At 41.4% G+C, this 21,651-nt stretch overlaps 2 protein-coding genes across 6 annotated transcripts in view; both read left to right on the plus strand.

The window, feature by feature from the left end:
- The window catches only part of ahnak (AHNAK nucleoprotein), a 28,077-nt gene extending 17,098 nt beyond the window's left edge, over window positions 1-10,979 (plus strand). For all 3 annotated transcript variants that reach the window (XM_019883932.1, XM_019883931.1, XM_019883933.1), the window contains exons 8-10: window positions 1-25; window positions 2,037-6,727; window positions 6,932-10,979. In XM_019883932.1, coding sequence (XP_019739491.1) covers window positions 1-25; window positions 2,037-6,727; window positions 6,932-10,070 — 7,855 coding nt within the window. In that variant the 3' untranslated portion in view covers window positions 10,071-10,979. The remainder of the gene's footprint in view (window positions 26-2,036; window positions 6,728-6,931) is intronic.
- A 2,215-nt stretch (window positions 10,980-13,194) lies between these two features.
- klhl4 (kelch-like family member 4) overlaps window positions 13,195-21,651 on the plus strand; it is a 42,049-nt gene continuing 33,592 nt past the window's right edge. The window contains exons 1-2 of one of the 3 annotated variants that reach the window (XM_019884355.1): window positions 13,195-13,529; window positions 18,621-19,082. In XM_019884355.1, coding sequence (XP_019739914.1) covers window positions 18,631-19,082 — 452 coding nt within the window. In that variant the 5' untranslated portion in view covers window positions 13,195-13,529; window positions 18,621-18,630. Of the gene's footprint in view, window positions 13,530-18,246; window positions 19,083-21,651 lie in introns of those variants that run through there. The other 2 variants (XM_019884359.1, XM_019884356.1) reach the window with 2 other exon arrangements.

Genomic DNA, 21,651 nt, shown 5'->3' on the forward strand with positions numbered 1-21,651 from the left:
TGACATTGACATCAACCTTCCCAAGGCCAATATTGATGTCAAAATCCCTGAGGTTGATGTGAGTCTCCCTAAAACTAATGTGGAGATCAAGGGTCCAGGTTTAGATGTTGACCTCCCAGATGTTGATATTGGCAGTCCAGGTTGGAAGATCAAGGCACCAAAAATGAAGATGCCAAGCATCTCAGGCCCAAATATCAGCATGCCACATTTGGATTTCAATCTAAAAGGTCCTAAAGTCAAAGGCGATGCTGATGTGACAGTTCCAAATATTGAAGGAGACATCAAAGGACCAGAAGTTGACATAAAAGGCCGAAAAGTTGACATTAAAGGGCCCAAAACTGGATTTGAAATGCCAAAATTCAGTATGCCAAAATTTGGCTTCAAAAGTCCAAAACTGGAGGGTTCTGATATTGACATCAACCTTCCAAAAGCGGATATTGATGTCAAAATTCCTGAGGTTGAACTTCAAGGCCCAGATGTTGATGTAAATCTCCCCAAAACTGATTTGAATGTCAAAGATATAAACATTGATATCAAAGGACCAGATTTTGACATGGACAGTCCAAGTGGAAAGATCAAAGGACCAAAATTCAAATTGCCGAGCATCTCCGTGCCTGATGTGGATTTCCATCTCAAAGGTCCGAAACTCAAAGGTGATGTTGATGCTTCATTGTCAAATATCGAGGGAGATATTAAAGTGCCAGAAATTGACATCAAAGGCCCAAAAGTTGACATGAAGGGCCCCAAAACTGGAATTGAAATGCCCAAAATCAAAATGCCAGGATTCGGCTTTAAAGGTCCTAACCTGGAGGGCACTGATTTTGACATCAACCTTCCCAAGGCCAATATTGATGTCAAAGTCCCTGATGTTGATGTCAGTCTTCCCAAAACTGATGTGGACATCAAGGGTCCAGATCTCGAGGTTGAAGGACCAGATGTTGACATTGGCAGTCCAGGATGGAAGATCAAGGCACCAAAAATGAAGATGCCAAACATCTCAGGTCCAAATATAAACATGCCACATTTGGATTTCAGTCTCAAAGGTCCCAAAGTCAAAGGCGATGTTGATGTCTCAGTACCAAATATTGAGGGCAATATTCAAGTGCCAGAAGTGGGCATCAAAGGCCCAAAAGTTGACATTAAAGGCCCAAAGACTGGATTTGAAATGCCAAAAATCAGTATGCCAAAATTTGGCTTTAAAAGTCCAAAACTGGAGGGTCCTGATGTTGACATCAACCTTCCCAAGTCCGGGATTGATGTCAAATTCCCTGAGGTTGAACTTCAAGCCCCGGGAGTTGATGTAAATCTCCCCAAAACTGATTTGGATGTCAAAGATGTGAACATTGACATCAAAGGACCACAACTTGACATAGACAGTCCAAGTGGAAAGATCAAAGGACCAAAATTCAAATTGCCAAGCATCTCCATGCCTGATGTGGATTTCCATCTGAAAGGTCCTCAACTCAAAGGTGATGTTGATGTTTCAGGACCAAAAGTTGAAGGAGATATTAAACCACCAGAAGTGGATATTAAAGGCCCCAAATTTGACATTAAGGGCCCCAAATCTGGAATTGAAATGCCCAAAATCAAAATGCCAGGATTCGGCTTTAAAGGTCCAAAACTGGAGGGCCAGGACATTGACATCAACCTTCCCAAGGCCGATATCGATGTCAAATTCCCTGCGGTTGAACTTCAAGGCCCGGAAGTCGATGTAAATCTCCCGAAAACTGATTTGGATGTCAAAGGTTTTGACATTGACGTCAAAGTACCAGAACTTGACATAGACAGTCCGAGTGGAAAGATCAAAGGACCAAAATTCAAATTGCCAAGCCTCTCCATGCCTGATGTGGATTCCCATCTGAAAGGTCCTCAACTCAAAGGTGATGTTGATGTTTCTGCACCTGGATATTAAAGGCCCCAAATTTGACATTAAGGGCCCCAACACTAGTATTCACATGCCCAAAATCAAAATGCCAGAATTCGGCTTAAAAGGCCCTAAACGGGAGGGCCCTGACATTGACATTAACCTTCCCAAGGCCGATATTGATGTCAAATTCCCTGAGGTTGAACTTCAAGGCCCGGAATTCGATGTAAATCTCCCCAAAACTGATTTGGATGTCAAAGGTTTTGACATTGACGTCAAAGTACCAGAACTTGACATAGACAGTCCGAGTGGAAAGATCAAAGGACCAAAATTCAAATTGCCAAGCATCTCCATGCCTGATGTGGATTTCCATCTGAAGAGTCCGAAACTCAAAGGTGATGTTGATGTGTCCGTACCAAATATCGAGGGAGAAATTAAAGTGCCGGAAATGGACATCAAAGGCCCAAAAGTTGACATGAAGGGCCCCAACACTGGAATTCACATGCCCAAAATCAAAATGCCAGAATTTGGCTTGAAAGGTCCACAAATGGAGGGCCCTGACATTGACATCACCCTTCCCAAGGCCAATATTGATGTCAAAGTCCCCGATGTTGATGTCAGTCTCCCCAAAGCTGATGTGGACATCAAGGGTCCAGATCTCGACATAGAAGTACCAGCTGTTGACATTGGCAGTCCAGGATGGAAGATCAAGGCACCAAAAATGAAGATGCCAAACATCTCAGGCCCAAATATCAGCATGCCACATTTGGATTTCAGTCTCAAAGGTCCAAAAGTCAAAGGGGATCTTGATGTGTCAGTACCAAATATCGAGGGAGATATTAAAGTGCCGGAAATGGACATCAAAGGCCCAAAAGTTGACATTAAGGGCCCCAAAACTGGAATTGAAATGCCCAAAATAAAAATGCCAGGATTCGGCATGAAAGGTCCAAAACTGGAGGGCCATGACATTGACATCAACCTTCCCAAGGCCAATATTGATGTCAAAATCCCTGAGGTTGATGTGAGTCTCCCTAAAACTAATGTGGATATCCAGGGTCCAGATTTAGATGTTGACCTCCCAGATGTTGATATTGGCAGTCCAGGTTGGAAGATCAAGGCACCAAAAATGAAGATGCCAAACATCTCAGGTCCAAATATAAACATGCCACATTTGGATTTCAGTCTCAAAGGTCCTAAAGTCAAAGGTGATGTTGATGTGTCAGTACCAAATATCGAGGGAGATATTAAAGTGCCAGAAATGGACATCAAAGGACCTAAAGTTGACATTAAGGGCCCCAAAACTGGAATTGAAATGCCCAAAATCAAAATGCCAGGATTCGACTTGAAAGGTCCTAACCTGGAGGGCCCTGATATTGACATCAACCTTCCCAAGGCCAATATTGACATCAAAGTCCCTGAAGTTGAACTACAAGGGCCAGAGATTGATGTTAATCTTCCAAAAGCTGATTTGGATATTAAAGGCCCAAAAATGGACATTGAAGGACCAGATCTTGACATTGACAGCCCCAGTGGTAAAATCAAGGGACCAAAATTCAAGATGCCAAAGATCATAGGGCCAAGTATCTCTATACCTGATGTGGACTTCCACCTGAAAGGCCCCAAACTTAAAGGTAACGATGCATCACTACCCAATATCGAGGGAGAAATAAAATCTCCAGATATTGATATTAAAGGTCCCAAGGTTGACATTAAGGGTTCGAAGAGTGGTTTTGGATTACCCAAATTTAAAATGCCGGACTTTGGCTTCAAAGGTAAAAAATTCGAAGGTCCTGACATTGACATAAAACCCCCCATGGCTAATATTGACATCAAGGCCCCGGGGGTAGACACCCAAGGGCCTGAAGTGAGTGTCAGTCTTCCGAAAGCTGATTTGAAAATTAAAGGTGCAGAATTGGACATCCAAGCACCAGATGTTGATATTGATAGTCCCAGCGGTAAAATCAAAGGACCGAAATTCCAGATGCCCAAAATTTCAGGACCAAGCATCTCCATGCCTGATGTAGATTTCCATATGAAAGGCCGGAAATTGAAAGGTGATGTTGATGTTTCTGCACCAAATATTGAGGGAGATATTAAAGTGCCGGTTATGGACGTCACAGGTCCAAAAATTGACATTAAGGGCCCCAAAACTGGAATTGAAATGCCCAAAATCAAAATGCCAGAATTCGGCTTAAAAGGCCCGAAACGGGAGGGCCCTGATATTGACATCAACCTTCCCAAAGCCAATATTGATGTCAAAGTCCCTGATGTTGATGTCAGTCTCCCCAAAGCTGATGTGGACATTAAGGGTCCAGATCTCAATGTAGAAGTACCAGATGTTGACATTGGCAGTCCAGGATGGAAGATCAAGGCACCAAAAATCAAGATGCCAAACATCTCAGGTCCAAATATCAACATGCCACATTTGGATTTCAGTCTAAAAGGTCCTAAAGTCAAAGGTGATGTTGATGTGTCAGTACCAAATATCGAGGGAGATATTAATGTGCCAGACATAGACATTAAAGGCCCAAAAGTTGACATTAAGGGCCCCAAAGCTGGATTTGAAATGCCCCAAATCAAAATGCCAGAATTAGGCTTTAAAGGTCCAAAACTGGAGGGCCATGGCATTGACATCAACCTTCCCAAGGCCAATATTGATGTCCAAGTCCCTGATGTTGATGTCAGTCTCCCCAAAACTGATTTGGACATCAAGGGTCCAGTTCTCGACGTTGAAGTACCAGATGTTGACATTGGCAGTCCAGGATGGAAGATCAAGGGACCAAAAGTGAAGATGCCAAAAATCTCAGGCCCAAACATCAAAATGCCGAATTTGGATTTTGATCTCAAAGGTCCGAAAGTCAAAGGGGATGTTGATGTGTCAGGACCAAATATCGAGGGAGATATTAATGTGCCAGACATAGACATTAAAGGCCCAAAAGTTGATATTCAGGGCCCTAAAACTGGAATTGAAATGCCCAAAATCAAAATGCCAGGATTCGGCTTTAAAGGTCCAAAACTAGAGGGCCCTGATATTGACCTCAACCTTCCCAAGGCCAATATTGATGTCAATATCCCTGATGTTGATGTCAGTCTCCCCAAAACTGATGTGGACATCAAGGGTCCAGATCTCGATGTAGGAGTACCAGATGTTGACATTGGCAGTCCAGGATGGAAGATCAAGGCACCAAAAATGAAGATGCCAAACATCTCAGGCCCAAACATCAACATGCCGAATTTGGATTTTAATCTCAAAGGTCCGAAAGTTAAAGGTGATGTTGATGTGTCCGTACCCAATCTCGAGGGAGATATTAAAGTGCCAGAAATGGACATCAAAGGCCCAAAAGTTGACATTAAGGCCCCCAAAACTGGAATTGAAATGCCAAAAATCAAAATGTCAGGATTCGGCTTTAAAGGTCCAAAAATGGACGGCCCTGATATTGACATCAACCTTCCCAAGGCCAATATTGATGTCAATGTCCCTGACGTTGATGTCAGTCTCCCCAAAGCTGATGTGGACATCAAGGGTCCAAATCTTGACGTTGAAGTACCAGATGTTGACATTGGCAGCCCAGGATGGAAGATCAAGGCACCAAAAATGAAGATGCCAAACATCTCAGGTCCAAATATAAACATGCCACATTTGGATTTCAGTCTAAAAGGTCCTAAAGTCAAAGGTGATTTTGATGTGTCAGTACCAAATATCGAGGGAGATATTAAAGTGCCGGACATGGACATTAAAGACTCAAATGTTGCTGTTAAAGGGCCTGGATTTGAATTGCCTAAAATGAAAATGCCACAATTTGGGTTCAAAGGACCAAAGCTTGAAGGTGACATTCAGGTTCCTGGGATTGATATTCAAGCTCCAGATGTTGATGTCAGTGTTCCCAATGTTGACTTGGACATTAAGGGCACAAAATTTGATATCGAAGGCCCAGATGTTGAAATTGATAGCCCTAACGCAAAGATCAAGGGACCAAAATTCAAAATGCCAAAACTCTCAGGACCAAACATTAGCATGCCAAGCCTGGATTTACATCTCAAAGGCCCTAACCTTAAAAGTGATGTCGATGTATCAGTACCAAACCTTCAGGGGGATATTAATCCACCAGAAATGGAAATTAAAGGTTCCAAAATTGAGATTCAGGGGCCAAAGAGTGGATTTTCACTACCAACATTACATATGCCAGAATTTGGTCATGTCGAGGGTCCTGACGTTGACATCAGCCTCCCCAGTTTTCAGGGTGATGGTGAAGGAAGCATTCATTTGCCAAAAGCTGAGCTCGATGTGGAAGATCTTGATGTTCCAGGATTCAGCACAAAGAAATCTAAATTCAAGATACCAAAGTTCGGTTTCAGAGGGCCAAAGATAAAGAGCCCGGAAATTGATGTGAAACCGACACATGAAAATATCAACATCAAAGGAAAGACTGGCAGTTTTGAAGGAGTGGATGTAGACATGGATGTAACGGGCCCAAAAATAAAAGGACCCAAATTTAAGATACCAAAATTTGGTTTTAAGGTGCCTAAGGTTGAAATTCCAGGAGCGGATCTTAATCTGACTCGGGGCAGTGGAGAAATACATTTCCCAGATGTTGACATTGGAGGACCAGAAGTAAAAAGTGGGGATCCTAATGTTAAAATCAAAGGAACAAAGCTCAAAATGCCATCGCTCGCAGGAACAAAATTTTCTCTTCCTGATGTTGATTTTAATCTGGAAAGTTCAAAAGTCAAACTTGACTCAGACATGTCACTTCCAAAGACTGACGTAGATATAAAAGTACCAAGTGGTGATGTAAAAGGTCCGAAATTTCAGGGGCCAAATAATGACATCAACCTACCCAGGGCTGATATTGACATCAACGTTCCTGAGGTTGATGTTCAAGGGCCGGATGTTAACTTGAGTCTACCCAAAGCTAATATGGCAATGAGGGGATCCAAAATAGATGGTGAAGGACTAGATGTTGATATTGACAGTGGTGGCGGGAAGATCAAGGGATCAAAATTCAAGATGCCAAAAATGTCCGGACCAAACATCACCATGCCAAATCTCGATTTGAATGTGAAAGGCCCTAAATTCAAAGGTGATGTAGACGTGGGACTACCACATGTTGAGCGTGATATTAAAGCACCAGAAATTGAAATTAAAGGTGTTAAAGCTGATATTAAGGGGCCCAACAGTAAATTTGGATTACCAAAAATGGAAATGCCAGACTTTGGCTTACAACGTCCAAAACTTGAGGGTCCTGATGTTGATATAAGCATGCACAAGGCTAATATTGATGTGCCTGAGGGTGACATTAAAGGCCCAAAAGTTGATTTCAGCCTACCCAGAGCCGAATTGGCTGTTAAAGGCCCTGAATTGGATTTTGAAGGGCCTGATGTTGACATTGACAGTCCCAGTGGTAAGATCAAGGGGCCAAAATTCAAGATGCCAAAACTCTCAGGGCCCAACATTTCATTGCCTAATGTGGATTTCCACATGACCAGTCCTAAACTCAAAGGTGACATTGATGTTTCTGCACCAAATGTTGAAGGAGATATTAAAGCTCCAGAATTGGATATAAAAGGCCCCAAAGTTGACATGAAGGGCCCCAAGACTGGAATTGAAATGCCCAAAATCAAGATGCCAGGGTTTGGCATTAAAGGTCCAAACCTGGAGGCCCCTGACATTGACATCAAAATTCCCAAGGCCGATATTGATGTCAAATTCCCTGAGGTTGAACTTCAAGGCCCGGAATTCGATGTAAATCTTCCCAAAGCTGATTTGAACATTAAAGGCCCAAATGTTGACGTTCAGGGTTCTACGGGTGAATTTGAAATCCCTAAATTAAAAATGCCGCAATTTGGCTTCAAAGGTCCGAAAATGGAGGGCTCTGACATTGAGATCAACGTTCCCAAGGCCAATATTAATCTCAAAGACACTGAAGTTGAACTTCAAGGCCCAAATATTGATGTCAGTCTCCCCAAAGCTGATCTTGACATTAAGGGCCCAAAACTCGAATTTGAAGGTCCAGCTCTGGACAGTGACAGCCCTAATGCTAAGATTAAGGGACCAAAATTCAAGTTGCCAAAAATTTCAGGTCCGAATCTCAACATGCCAAGTGCGGATTTCAACCTAAAAGGTCCTAAAGTTGAAGGTAATGTGAATGTATCAGTACCAAATATTGAGGGAGACATTAAAGTACCAGAAATTGACATCAAAGGCCCAAAAATTGACATGAAGGGCCCCAAGATTGGATTAGAAAAGCCAAAAATCAAAATGCCAGGATTTGGCATCAAAGGTCCCAACCTGGAGGGCTCTGACATTGACATAAAACTTCCCAAGGCCAATATAGATGCCAAAGTCCCAGAGGTTGAACTCCAAGGACCAGAAGTTGAAGTAAATCTTCCCAAAGCTGATTTGAACATTAAGGGCCCAAAATTGCCAAGTGCAGAACCAAAAATCTCTGGATCACACATTTCCATACCTGATTTCAATTTGAAAGGTCCAAAAGTCAAAGGCGAAGTAGATTTGTCAGTACCTAATTATCAAGGAGAGATAAAAGCACCAGCAATGGATATCAATGATTCAAATGTTGACATTAAGGGTACTATGGGTGGATTTGAAATTCCTAGATTAAAAATGCCGCAGTTTGGCTTCAAAGGTCCAAAACTGGAGGGCCCTGACATTAATGTCAATATTCCCAAAACTAATATTGATGTCAAAGTCCCAGGGGTTGGCGTTCAAGCTCCAGAACTTGATGTTCGTCTCCCAAAAGGTGACATTAAAGGCCCAACGTTCAGTGTTGAAGGACCAGACGTTGACATTGATAGCCCCAGTGGTAAGATTAAGGGACCAAAATTAAAGACAGCAAAAATCTCAGGTCCAAACATCTCCATGCCAAAAGTTAATTTAAATGTGCGAAGTTCTGACTCAAAAGGTGACATACATATGTCAGGAACCAATTTTGAAGGAGAAATCAAAGCACCAGGATTGGCTATCAGTGATCCAAAAATTAAGGGTCCAACAGGGGCATTTGAAAGTTCAAACATGAAAGGTGATTTGTCATATCCTGATATAGATGTCAGCATAAAGGGGAAGAAGGGTAAATTCAAACTTCCGAAAGTAACAGGAAAGGCAAAGAAATCAGACTTTGACACAGAGGCACCAACTGTTGATGTAACAGCAGGAACATCGAATATTAATGTCCAAAGATCCAAAGTAAAAAAGCCAATTTTTGGTAAACTTCAATTTCCTGATGTAGAACTTGATATCAAATCTCCAAAAATTAAAGGTGATGGATTTTTATCTGAGGAGTTGAAATCCCCCACTGCAGAGTTGCAGGGTTCTGTTACCAGCAGTCCAAATGTTAGTTACGAAGGCTTTGATGTGAAGCTAAAGACTCCCCAGTTCAAAATGCCAGACATTGACATTTCTCCGGCAGGCGGCATTTTTAGAGGCCTTCAGTATCCTGAAGGTACAGTGACATTTCCCAAGCTCAAGGTACCAAAATTTGGTTTTATGCTGCCCGAGATTGTGAGCCAGGAGGGTGATGGAAAGGTTGCAACGAAAGTTGCGGCTAGTGGGGAGCTTCAGTGCTCAGCGGATATTGCCGTTTCCAATCCAGAAATAAGGCAGGGTGAGGGAAAGACAAAGGTGAAGATACCAAATTTTTTTGGCAAATCAAAAGCAAAGGGCAGGAGTGCAGGGGACCTTCGGGGAACAGAGGTTGAACTGAGTACCAGTGGAAAAGGACAGGTCTCTAAAGATTTCAGTGTACATAGTGGAGAAGGAAACTTACAATTTGAGGGTGATGCTGGACTTGCCGTTTCACCCAAAAGCAAGTCAGCTTCACTGGATCTTTTCAAGAAGTCAAGACATCGATCTTCCTCTTTGAGTGACGAGGGTGGGCTTGCAGTTGTTTCCCCTTCAGGACACCTTGAAGCAGAGGGCAGTGATATTTCATTAGATCTAAGTGGACCAAAGGTCAAAGGAAAGAAAGGCAAGTTGAAGTTTGGCACCTTTGGAGGTTTTGTTTCCAAGTCAAAGGGCTCGTATGAAGTGACATATGGTGAAGGCAGTGAAGCAGCAGTGGAGGGTAGTGCAGGTGTGTCATTGGCCACCCCAAAATCAAGATTGTCCTCATCGTCCAGCAGTGATAGTGGGTCAAGGGGTGCTTTGAAGTTCCCGAAAATTGAACTGTCTGTATCACCAAAAAATGAGTAAATTGTTCATGACCTGAACTCAAACCCCAAAAGACGTTCCCTCCATACGGATATGACAGACAGCACATGACACTCTTTTCAAAGCTCCGTTCATATGTAAAGAGAGAAAATGCAGTCATCTCATTTTTAAGCTTACCTGTGACAAGATAAGATAAGAAAACCTTTATTAGTCTCGCAATGGATAGAAATGCAATGATAGACAGAAAGGAGAGCGATACCTTAAGGCCCCATCAAACTGTAAATAAATTGTATTGTAATAAATATTGTTTTCCTGTACATAGTCGAGATTTATTAAGAATATACCATTTCACCAAATTTTCCACTAACAACTTGTTACTGGTATTATTTTGTCCTGCTTCATTCAATTAAAAGTTGTTCACGAATGGGTGTGGTATAATTTTATGCAGGGTCTGTTTCGCTGAAGAGTCAAAGTAGTTATTTTGAAGGAACATGTAGTTTATACAGTTAAACACAAATATAAACTGTTTCCAGTTTTAGTTTGAAACTTTGATTTTTGTATCATCAGTTATTTTTGCATCTTAAAGCTGGGTCTGTATAACACACTCTGTTTGGTGATGTTTTATCGATTACAAATGCACAGACAAGTCACTATGTTATATTTTCAGTGCAACTTGTCCTCCTTCAATGACTGTCCACATTTGCTTCTCATCTGTTATTTTTATCATTCTAACCTGTTTATTGTACAGTTTGCCCGATCATCTTTTGCACCCTTCATACAGCATTAATGTTACAAATAAAAAAAAAAAACGTAATTGATGGTGTGTTTAGAAAAAACTTAATTCAGAGAGTTTTGATCTGACATGTGCAGACAGAGTATGAATTGTTTGTTTTCCATTTTTGTGTATTCTGTCTGATAAACTAAATAAAATGTATAGTATATGTGTAGTTTCACGATGACTGTGCTTCTTTATTTCGTCCATTTGTTTCTTATGGCTCTGTAAGGCCTACCCACTGCTGCATTGGGTCAGTATGGTTGATGTGCTCACCACCATGATGGTTGAAAGGCACAAGTTCAGTTTCATGTGATCATGAAAATAACTGAGTTCATTACAAAAAAAATCCAGATGAATAAATCAGGAAAAAAGATAATAAAAAAAATGTGTGTACTAAATGTTTTCATCAAATCTTAAGCTCTTTAATTGTTTAGGCAACTTGTAACCCTAAATGCCTGTACTGCAAAGGATAGTGTCGGTGGTAAATAATACGCAAAATACGCATACTAAATTAGTTCTTAAGAGCTGTTACATGAAGAAATTATATTATTATCGTAACGTAATACATTACTAATTATTTATTGCCCCCTCTGAACTGTACCTATTTGTAAAGTTTGAGCTACATCGGTTGAATTCATTCATTCAAAATGCCCTAGGTTATTGTGTAAATTCATCTCACTGGAGTTGTTATTCGTTTTGATTTTCTTTTTCTAAGACTGAAATCATCTTTTTGTTTTCTTTCTTTTTGCTTTAAGTTTCTTTTCTCTTGGGAAAATTCATCAAGCTTTTTTTTTTCAAGAGCAGGTGCCATTTTTTAATTTTTATTTTTAATAATCTTTGATCTCCTTTTATAAGGTTTGCAAGACGATTTGGGTTGGAAATTGCCAGCAGGCCCTTTTTCATGGGTGTAAAATAACTGCTCATCTCTGTCATTTGTACAGTATGTAATAATTTGGAAATGTGCCACCCAGTGGCAAAAATGAGGTACAGTCTTCAATAAACAGGCAGTCCTGCAATAACTAATTAGAGCCGATGCAAATAGTCTGTAATATTGCTCACTCTGGGAACATTAATACGGTGGCCTTTAAGTGTAAAACACAACAGCAAACACATTTTAAAAAAACATGGTAACAGTGAAATAAACACGACTGAAAATTAAAATCACAACTAAGCATCATCGCATATTAAAAAAAAAAGCACAAAAAAATTTACCAAACAAAACATCAGTTAAGCACAACAACAAATAACTAAACACAACAATATAAAAAAACAACAAATAACACAACAGCATTGTAACAAACAGAAGCTACAATCAATAAGTAAAACCAACAGCATCCATCCATCCATCTGAGGCACTAAGCTAAGAGAGGAGCTTCCTTGTTCAGGAATAGCTTTTGCTGCCTGCCCAACCCTCTCAACCTGTCCATTACTTTGATCATAATGTGCCCTAGATGTCAACTGGACAGTCGTATTCTTTACTGAACTGACTGAAGTCCTCTGAAACTATTTGGAGGTCAATTATCGTTCACCAACACATCTGGAATGCCATAACGTGCAATCAGGAATTTTTGCTTTTCATTGACTTGCTTATTTGTGGTTAGCAGCACATGTAGGACCTCAATGTACCGAGAATAGTGATGTGTATATTCTGTCCATATTTAGTCATGCTGTATAACTTTCCCATGCCCGCAGCGAGATTTTGCGCAATCATCAGTTAATATTGATTCACTCCCTACTGGAGACCTTGTGGAGACGCACAGACTGTTAGGACACGCCAGGTGATGAAAAGCTAAGAATCGGTTTCGAGAAAACGAAAGTACTGATGCCACACCATAAGTTTCGGTACCGCCCTTCTGATGAAATAAATATGATGTGAATCCCTTGCTTCTTTGCACTCGTGATCCGCAGCCATTGTCTGTAACTCATTGGTGCCCGGAATATTCTGTTATTAAAAGCTTCGAAGAAACTGTTCATCAACTCCAGCCTGTATTTGGACAACCAACATCCTCATTATCTGAAATTAGCGAACACGCAGAGGAAGACAACAGGCCACCTTCCTCCCAACAATAATAATCTGATACTCCCAGATATGACTGTTTCCGATGCTCGCACAGATCTATGCCTACCTTTTGCCTAGATGGCAACTCACTTGGAATTAAAGGCTCTTTTTTTTTGTGTGATACTATTCTCTTTGCAAATTTTACACTGGGTTACTTTTGTCCTGATGTCCTGTGAGATTCTCGGCCACCATACTGATTGAATGACTCTCTGTCTAAAATTTACCAGCTGAAGCAGGATTGCGCCAAGCCCATAACTGCTGACACCACGGTGGGCCTGGTTTTGTGTTTTATTGTATCTACCGTCTTTATGTTATGAATTTACTCCTTTAACTGTCTTTGTCCTTATATGTCTGATTTTTACTTTATGTACAGAACTTTGTATGCAGCAATGGTTGTTTTTAAAGTGTTCAAGTATGGTTGAGTTGAGTGTGCCGTGAAAGAAGCATTTCACCGCAAAAACTGGACAATGCTTGCGTGATTGTGGTGACTTGAAGGCAACTGTTGATTCAGTGCAGAGGAAGGAAGAAACTGCTTCCTTTGGAAGAGGAAAGTGCCCCCCTTTCCTTTTGGAGTAGCAAGCATTTGTGTGCCGAAAGAGACAGAAGACGAAGGGTTGTGATGGTATTGCATCTCAAAGTCTGTTTCAAACTTTGAATCCATTTTCAGGTAAGGTCATATCTTCTTACATATTCATTCGAGGGTTGCTTGAACATATGGAGCATTTTGGTCATCACTGCTGAGCTAAATGTTGTTTGTGTGGTTATGTAAATGTAGCACTTCACTGAATAAAAAAGTGAATTCTAATTACTATAATGACTGGATGAACAAAAGGTCGATTTGTTTGACAAATGTCATGATGTCAAGTTAATGTCATTATCCATGGCTTTCTCGAACGATCAAAATCACTGAAGTTCTAACATCAATAGCTTTGTCAAAAATGGTGTTTTGAGGAATTCCATGTTTTATTTTCTGTCTGCTATTGTCACCCGATGCACTTCTAGTGGTCACAGGCATTACAATGATAACAGGGTGGTCTAATTATTTCCACGATTGTGTGGAAAATCACCAATACCGTATATGTATTTGTGAACGATCATTTTGAAGACTCACTGCCCTAGATGGGTTTTGCCTGGAAATGCCACATTTACCCAGATTACTGGACTGTAAAACTTGAACAAATTGTAATTGAAAAAAACTAGATCTCAGATCCTGTTACCAACTATTGGAAGGCAAAGGCTTTTAGCACACTAGCGTAACGTCTGACGACATATGTGTCTTGTGGAGTGCAGCCAGATGGTGTCCTTGACTCCTGTGCGCGATGAAGAGGTGACCCGGCCTAATGACTATAGCTTCTCTATATGAGGTCATACCTCATTCAAATGGACTTGTCTTGTCATAATATAATGAGACAAAATGGTTTATTTGTTGCATGTATTGACTAGAGCTGTGATAAGAGGATGCGAATGCATCGATAGGATAAGTTGACATTGTATGAAAGCAATGGAAGCATTTGGTTGCATATACAGTTGAGTATGTGGATTGTCTCTGGACATGTATGTTTATTGGTTGTCTTGTCCGCCCCACATCATATTTTGCGTGCTGGGAGAATTGGTTCACAATAAAGACATTCACTGCCTTGTTCTTATCAGAGCCTTTTCCTCTGGTTGCAGACGCGACAGCTTGCCACAAAGTGGTCAAATACGCTTGTTGTTATCAGCTCAACTTTAGCAGAGGTCTGCGCTCTACTGAGTGCTATTCTAGTTACCTACTTCAAAATAACTGCTAAAACATATACCTAATCTGACTGGAATTGCTAAAGCTGCTGACACAATGCGCCAGATTTTAGTGCAAGTGCAATAAAAGGGAGTCAAGTTGGGCTAGTAAAACCAAGTTAATTATCCTTTAATGGCTGTGATTAAATTCTTTTTGGAAGATTCCTATAAACCTGCTCGTCTATTTTCATGCCATTAATTGCACTTAATGAGCATGGCACCGCAGTGCATCGCATAATTCACGACTATAAGAATAGTTTTATGGCTTTATTATGTCATAGCTGTATTTTGTTGCTCAACAATCAGTCAGTGTGAAAAGGTGAAGATGAGGTAAGGTGAGCTCCACTTGCACAGTGAAAAAAAAAAATCTTGTTTCTCACAAAAGGAAAGAAAGAAACCCTGCAGGGATTTAACCATACTTGGACACACACACACACACACACACACACACACACACACACACACACACACACACGCACTCATCGCATGCATTTCAACCCTTTCATTTATCAGGCCTCATTTGGGAACAGATTTTGTATGCGATCCCCTTTGGGCTCGAAAACAACATCACACTGCAGTCCATAAAACTTTTTTTTTTTTTTTTTATGACTAGACATTGCACTTATTAATAATGTATTGTTTTGACCTATGACCGTATATAAAAATTGTGTTTTTACCACTGGCACAAGCGCTCCACTCGCAACAATGAAGACAAGTGTGTATGCTTATTCAAATCCTTCTTTTGTCTGAATATTTGGAGGGCAAATTTCTTAGTTATGTATTTTGGATATTTTTCAGCATGCTGTACATGAAAAACACACACACAAAAAAACAGTTTTGCTAATTGTGTGCTGTGACAGTCACGCATGCATATTTTTCATCCTGGATTTTTGTGATCGCCTTTTTACTCGCGAAACTCATTTGAACATAAAATATATGTCTCATTCAGAATAGGGAACGGTTTTTCTTTGTCCAAGAAGTATTTCATCTTCAACCCTCAAAATGATAGTGTCACTGACTTTGCCTCAATTAACATTCTAACATTTGCAAACAACCTCCTCCATGCACCCCGGAGTCCTCATTTTTATCTATCGGTGGTATTTTGGCATGGCAACAACATTTTTTCAGCATACACATGCTATTGTTCATCCACTCTTCTGCAATTTTTTTTTTTTTTTTTTTTGGTGGGGGGTCAGGGGGATGGATGCTGTGCGTTTCAAACAAGTTATCAGTAATCAGGAAATAGATGCAATCCGTAGACAATGAACAGAATGTTTTATAGATGTTATTAATTTTTCGTGTAATTACCCCATTATATTACCTTGGCATGGACGGCTTAATCTGATGCCTGTGGACACAGGAGTTGGTTACAAATAACCCTCCCGCTGACAATGCCCACACATGCTTCCTAACATGAGGTGGGAGGCAGCGGAGGCGGACGAGAGCTTTCGAGGTGCCAAATTGAAGCAGCGTGAGTGCAAGTTGGCCCTTTCATCACTGCAGAGCCTGTTTTTATGGTTCACAACAAAAGGACTGTTTGCATTTTGATGATTAAAGTTGAGTAACCTGCACACGTACTACATCTCAAATAAGAAAAAGATGTTGATAGTGACATCAGTAGCAGAAAATGGAGAAATCGGCCATGATACAATTTTAATGCACTGTCAGTTAGACAGAGTTCACTTTTGACATATCTGAGGCCTTCAAAGGCTGTTTTGAGGTACTAAGGACAACAGCTAGAGAGCATGTTAACTTGGTTCCAACGGAATGTCTTCACAAACTAATTTTCGTGGAATTCAATGTCCTACACCTTATTATGTGTCCCCTTGCGAGCACTGCTGGCTTTTGATAGGCGGCTTATGCATAAGCATGGTCTCTTCTTGAAATGTAAAATAGTGCTCTGAAGTTTTGACAGGCAGCTCACTGACCTTGAGGGTTCATCAGTTTATTTATTTAAATTTGGGTGTTCTCATGAGGGGGCTTCTAAGACTGCGAAGGGGAATATTTATCTGCATCGTTACCTTTTAGGAGAAGAACCCACCACCTCGCCTTCTGCACAGCAACCCCATTGACAATCCCCCGTGGGAGTGTGTTTGATGTGAGCGTCACAGCAGCTGTGTACAAATGCATGAAGCATTTTGGTTTGATGTGGGGATTGCAGATGTATATAAACATGAACAAAACATTTGGTGCGCTTCCGTTACAGAGATCACTGCATTAACTTAAAACTGACTAAAGTAATATTTTTATAATACATTAAAAAAAAAAAAAAAAAACAACCAATGAGAAAAAAAAGGCCGAAATGATTGTAGCCTTAACATGACACATTTTGCTGTACAACCTTTGAGGCAATTTCTGCGATGAAACAATTTTTGTAAATTGCAAAGCCTCAAGGGGGGAAATGTCCTTTGGACAGATAAGACCAAACTGGAGCCAATTCACTCGACACACAAAATGAAGTATTCAAAGAGCATTGTTACATCCATTGAAACATGGACGAGGTTGAATTATGTTCCAGGCCCGTTTTGCTGCATCCAGCACAGGGGGTTTTTGAATTTGTGCACTGCGCTATTAAATATAAACACTACCTACTACTACTCTTCTGGGCTCCGTGTTGATGACGGTCCTCTTGTCGCAGCTCCTCCCGTTATACCATCACAGACAGTCCAACAGTGCAGACTTTTTCTGTTGAACAAAAGCAGGGTTGTTATAAAAATGTTGTTCGCAGGCTCAAAACAACAAGCGCCCCATGGTCGTACCATCACAGTCAAGGGGGGACAATTGAATGGTCCTCACTTTCTCCTCAACAAAGACAGTGATGTTGCAAACATGCTGCCGTAATGGACAACCACAGAGCACTGAGATTCTCCTCCAATAAATGTCATGGCCAAAACCACTGAAAACAATCCGCAACAGGTCCAATAAACTCGAAATGACACACAAAGGTGAAGTAAAAAATTAGCCGAGGTCTTACTGCAGGCTGCCAACTCAAAAGAGCCGTTTGAAAACCCTTTGAAATCCCAATGAACAGCTGTGGAAAGAGACAAAAAATGAGGTCTGGACAACGCACCCACCAAATATCAGACACGTGGACCAGTTCACAGGTGTGGTGCAAAAGTCACATTGAGAATTACAGAATATATCATATACTGTAGGTAATATAAAAATACATTAAGATGCTATATGTACAGCAAAAAACCAAAACAAAACACTATTTTGTTAAGGTGTGACCTCATCATCCTTAATCCACGACAACCCACATTCCTTGCAATAAGAGCAGATAGCTCTATTTTCTCTCTCTTTCTCTCTCTCTCTCTCTCTCTCTCTCTCTCTCTCTCTCTCTCTGTGTCACACATATGCACACGCGTGTACGCTCGCACACACACACACACACACACACACACACACACACACACACACACACACACACAAACATACAGAACACCGACCAGAGATGGGACTGGGTAGGGGTGGGGACATTTTCACATTCATTTTGTCAAATGCACTGTCTAAAAGTGTGTGGTAGCATATGTGTGTATGAAGGATAGACAAGCAGAGAGAGAAAGCGAGAGTGAAAAGGGCTGGAGAGAGAGAGAGAGAGAGAGAGAGAGAGACATGGATGGCAAAAGGGAGGGAGTGTGGATCATGCATGCGCATTAACTCAGCTCCAGCGGCGCAGCAGCAGCAAACAGCAGCCGCATCACCAGCAGCAGCAGCACAGGAGGCAAGGAGAAAAAGGAAGGCAAAGGAGGAGAGTTGGAGGCAGACTGCTAAGATTAAAAGCTGCAGAGGACCGCTCTCCATCACTAAAAGAACAATAGAGGTGTAACAGAGGAGGGAGGTGGGGGGTGGTCATGAGTGTAGTGAGACAATAACGGAGTGGAAGAGGCACCCTGTAGTCAGTGAGAACTGAAACCGAGGCTCCCGTCGTGTCTGCTCTCCATGTTTTTGGGCGCTCACCATACTATTGCCCTTGTCTCCAAAGCCAGGGGAGAATGTCGGGGAAGAAGGAATTTGATGTGAAGCAGATCCTCAGGCTCCGCTGGCGCTGGTTCAGCCACTCGTCCCAAGGTTCGGCAGGAAGCGGTGGTGTCGGCGGGGTGGGAGGTTACATCCAGCAGGATGGCAGCGATCACAGGGGGACCCCGGTCCACGGTCGGCTCAAGAGTCAGTCTCGGGAAAGGGGTGGTGGAGGACTGCGGAAGTCGAGCAGCCCGGCCCACAGTATCCTGGCGCCGACCCTGGGACCCACACCTGTCAGTGTCAGAACGGGTCAACAACAGTCATGGCAGCAGCAGCAACACACCGTGCCGGGCCTTCAGGTCAACGAGGACACATCCAAGGGCGCTCCGTCACCCAGCACCCCCAGGAAGGAGGACCCCAACACGGGCATAGAAGATGTGAAGAGCAGCACGGAGGAAACTGCAGAGGTGGAGGCCAGAGAGAGGTACGCCTGTTGACCTCATCGACCATGTGTTCATGTGGCTTCTTCACTTCAATCACTTTCAGACATTAACTCAACAAAATTAGGTACAGCCGCACAATCGAATGCGTGTCAGTTCAAAGGCGGATTTAAAAATAAAAATCTGCAGTTTTTGAGATTCAGAAACATGTTTCTTGATGTGCTTGAAGTTTGGGGTGGTGTAGAACTGCCCTGTCTCACATTGGAAGCTAATTCTAATATTCTAATATTTTCTCTCTTGCTGAGCCAAATAAAGTACCCGATGCTTGAAACACCTCTCCGTATGGAACAGTACAGCTCTATATCACTGCAAACTATACAACCACAATCGTAAACACAGGCAGCAGTAGCTACAGTAAGCCTGGAGGCTTGTTTGCTTAGAGTCACAGGTTCAAGACCTGCTGTGGAGAGAAAAATATGGAAATTGAGGATGGTTGTTGGAGGGAAGCCAGTTTACTTTGTGAAGCCCCCTCTGAGCAACACAGCCTCTTCGTTTTGACATCTCTCCACAAACTACCACAAACTAGTATGTTAAAACACTGTTCGTGAAAATGCCTTTCTTAAAGTGTTGTTAAAAAAAAAAAGCATCAATGTTTCTGAAAAGTATTCATTTTCTGGTGAACATAGCCTTTACCTTATTTTGATTTACTGAAGAGTGTGTGCTGTGGATGTTCGATTTGCTTTGAAGCGTTTGGCACAAGTGAGTCTAATGAACAAGGTGAGCCATTGCTGACCTCGGGACTCGCTTTTATGCTCTGTAGATTGTTGGACAGGATAAATCATTCAAGCATTACCTTAATTATTCAGTAGACATATAGCATCAGCTTCAGTTCAGTTTTGAGGCAATCTGCTGTTTTCCAATTTGTCACGTTTTTACATTGACTGTGTCAGACTTTCATGGGCTTAATGTGTTAGGCGAGAAAAAGCTGTGACATTACTTAACAGCCAGCGGCCCTCTAAAACAGAAAGCACTGTTATCACACGAATTACCCCGATGCCCATTAAAGTGACTTCGCAGGTCAAATGCCATCACAACAAGTAGCTGCAGTGCAGTTTGATTTATCACAAGGAAAAGTGGTTTACAAACCCTGGTTGCAATTGTCCAGATGTTCATATAGGTCCTGTTCCAGTTTTAGTTTTTATGAAGGGTTAAATGGGCTGATCTGTGATCTGTGTGTGTGTATGTGTGTGTTCTTGAGTGCGTTCTGGTTGAAACCTAAAAGGAAAGCACCTTGATCTTTCCTGTGACATCATTCTTTGGTGATTGGCACGATGCTTGCTTCATGTACCTGGTGAATAATTAAGCAGTTTAATGCAACTTGTTGCTTTATTTTAGAACAGACTCAAAGGACATACTGTAAACTGAATGCAAACAATGTGTCAAGCAGGGTTCACTGAAAGTCAGGATAGCAGAACGGACTGGGAATTCTAAATTAGCATATGCCGTTTTGGAATCAGCTCAACATTTTGCTCTTCATAATTGGCAGATATTCATATTTGGTGGGGGGTCCGTATGTGTGAAGAGTACATGCATAAGAGATGTGCTCACAGTGGGGAAAAAAAATGCGTGTAACTCACTGGCTCTCAAGGGGACCATGAGTTCATGCTGGTCATGTAAAATACAGCAGCACCATCATATTTGACAACGATGCTGAAATATTAAAAAGGGTTGCACTCCGTGGGATCATAAAACATGCCCTTGGCCTTCCTGCACTTGGTTTTAGTAACATGCATTTATGGACTTCATAACCGTGCAAAGTAATCTGATACATTAAGTCAGTTTAACGAGAAAGCCTTCCTTTGCACACATTAAATTGATAAACGTCATCACTGATCTTTCACTATTATGAGTTCAACATAAACTAGAATGACCATCTATATTGTGCAGGCCCTTTCCGAGGCCAAACATCTCCTCATCTGGATGAAAATGAACAACTTCTTTTGCACACTTGCTTATATTTTGTTGAGATTCATGAAAAAAGAAATGATTGATTGAATAAATGATGGCAAATGGAGGAATCACACCTTTATCTAAAGCTGCATCAAATTTATAACGTTTCACGAAAAGGGTTTTATCCTTTTTGTGAAACGTAATCCTCCAAATGGATGAACAATGTATCAGGCTCGTTCAGTCAACACTTTTTTGGGGAGTAATACTGCAAACTAACAAATGAATCTTTCTGTCTTAAATTTCCTTCACTTCCTTCCTCTTTCACCTGCTTGTACAAGGCTGGAATGGCTGTTTGGGAAATCCACATTTTAAGGGCAGTTGTACTGCATAATTAGTCAGCAGTTAGGTTGAGAGTAGAAATGATCACAGGAAGTACCTGTATGTTCATCATTATTGTTGACTTTTTTTATTTTTTTTATTTTGCTCATTAGAATACTGTAAGTCTCTTTATGTATGCTAGCTCTTTATACTGACAGGCAGAAAAATCCAATGTTCTTCCCATGGATGACAAACTGTACAATCAGCCTGTGTATCATTTCACTAGTCATACTTGTATATATATTTTTGTTTGCTGGCTATACATGACAGAGTTTTGCCAACACA

The sequence above is a fragment of the Hippocampus comes genome, unplaced genomic scaffold, assembly GCF_001891065.2.
Source record: "Hippocampus comes isolate QL1 unplaced genomic scaffold, H_comes_QL1_v1.1 scaffold156, whole genome shotgun sequence".
In the NCBI taxonomy this organism is placed as follows: Eukaryota; Metazoa; Chordata; class Actinopteri; order Syngnathiformes; family Syngnathidae; genus Hippocampus; species Hippocampus comes.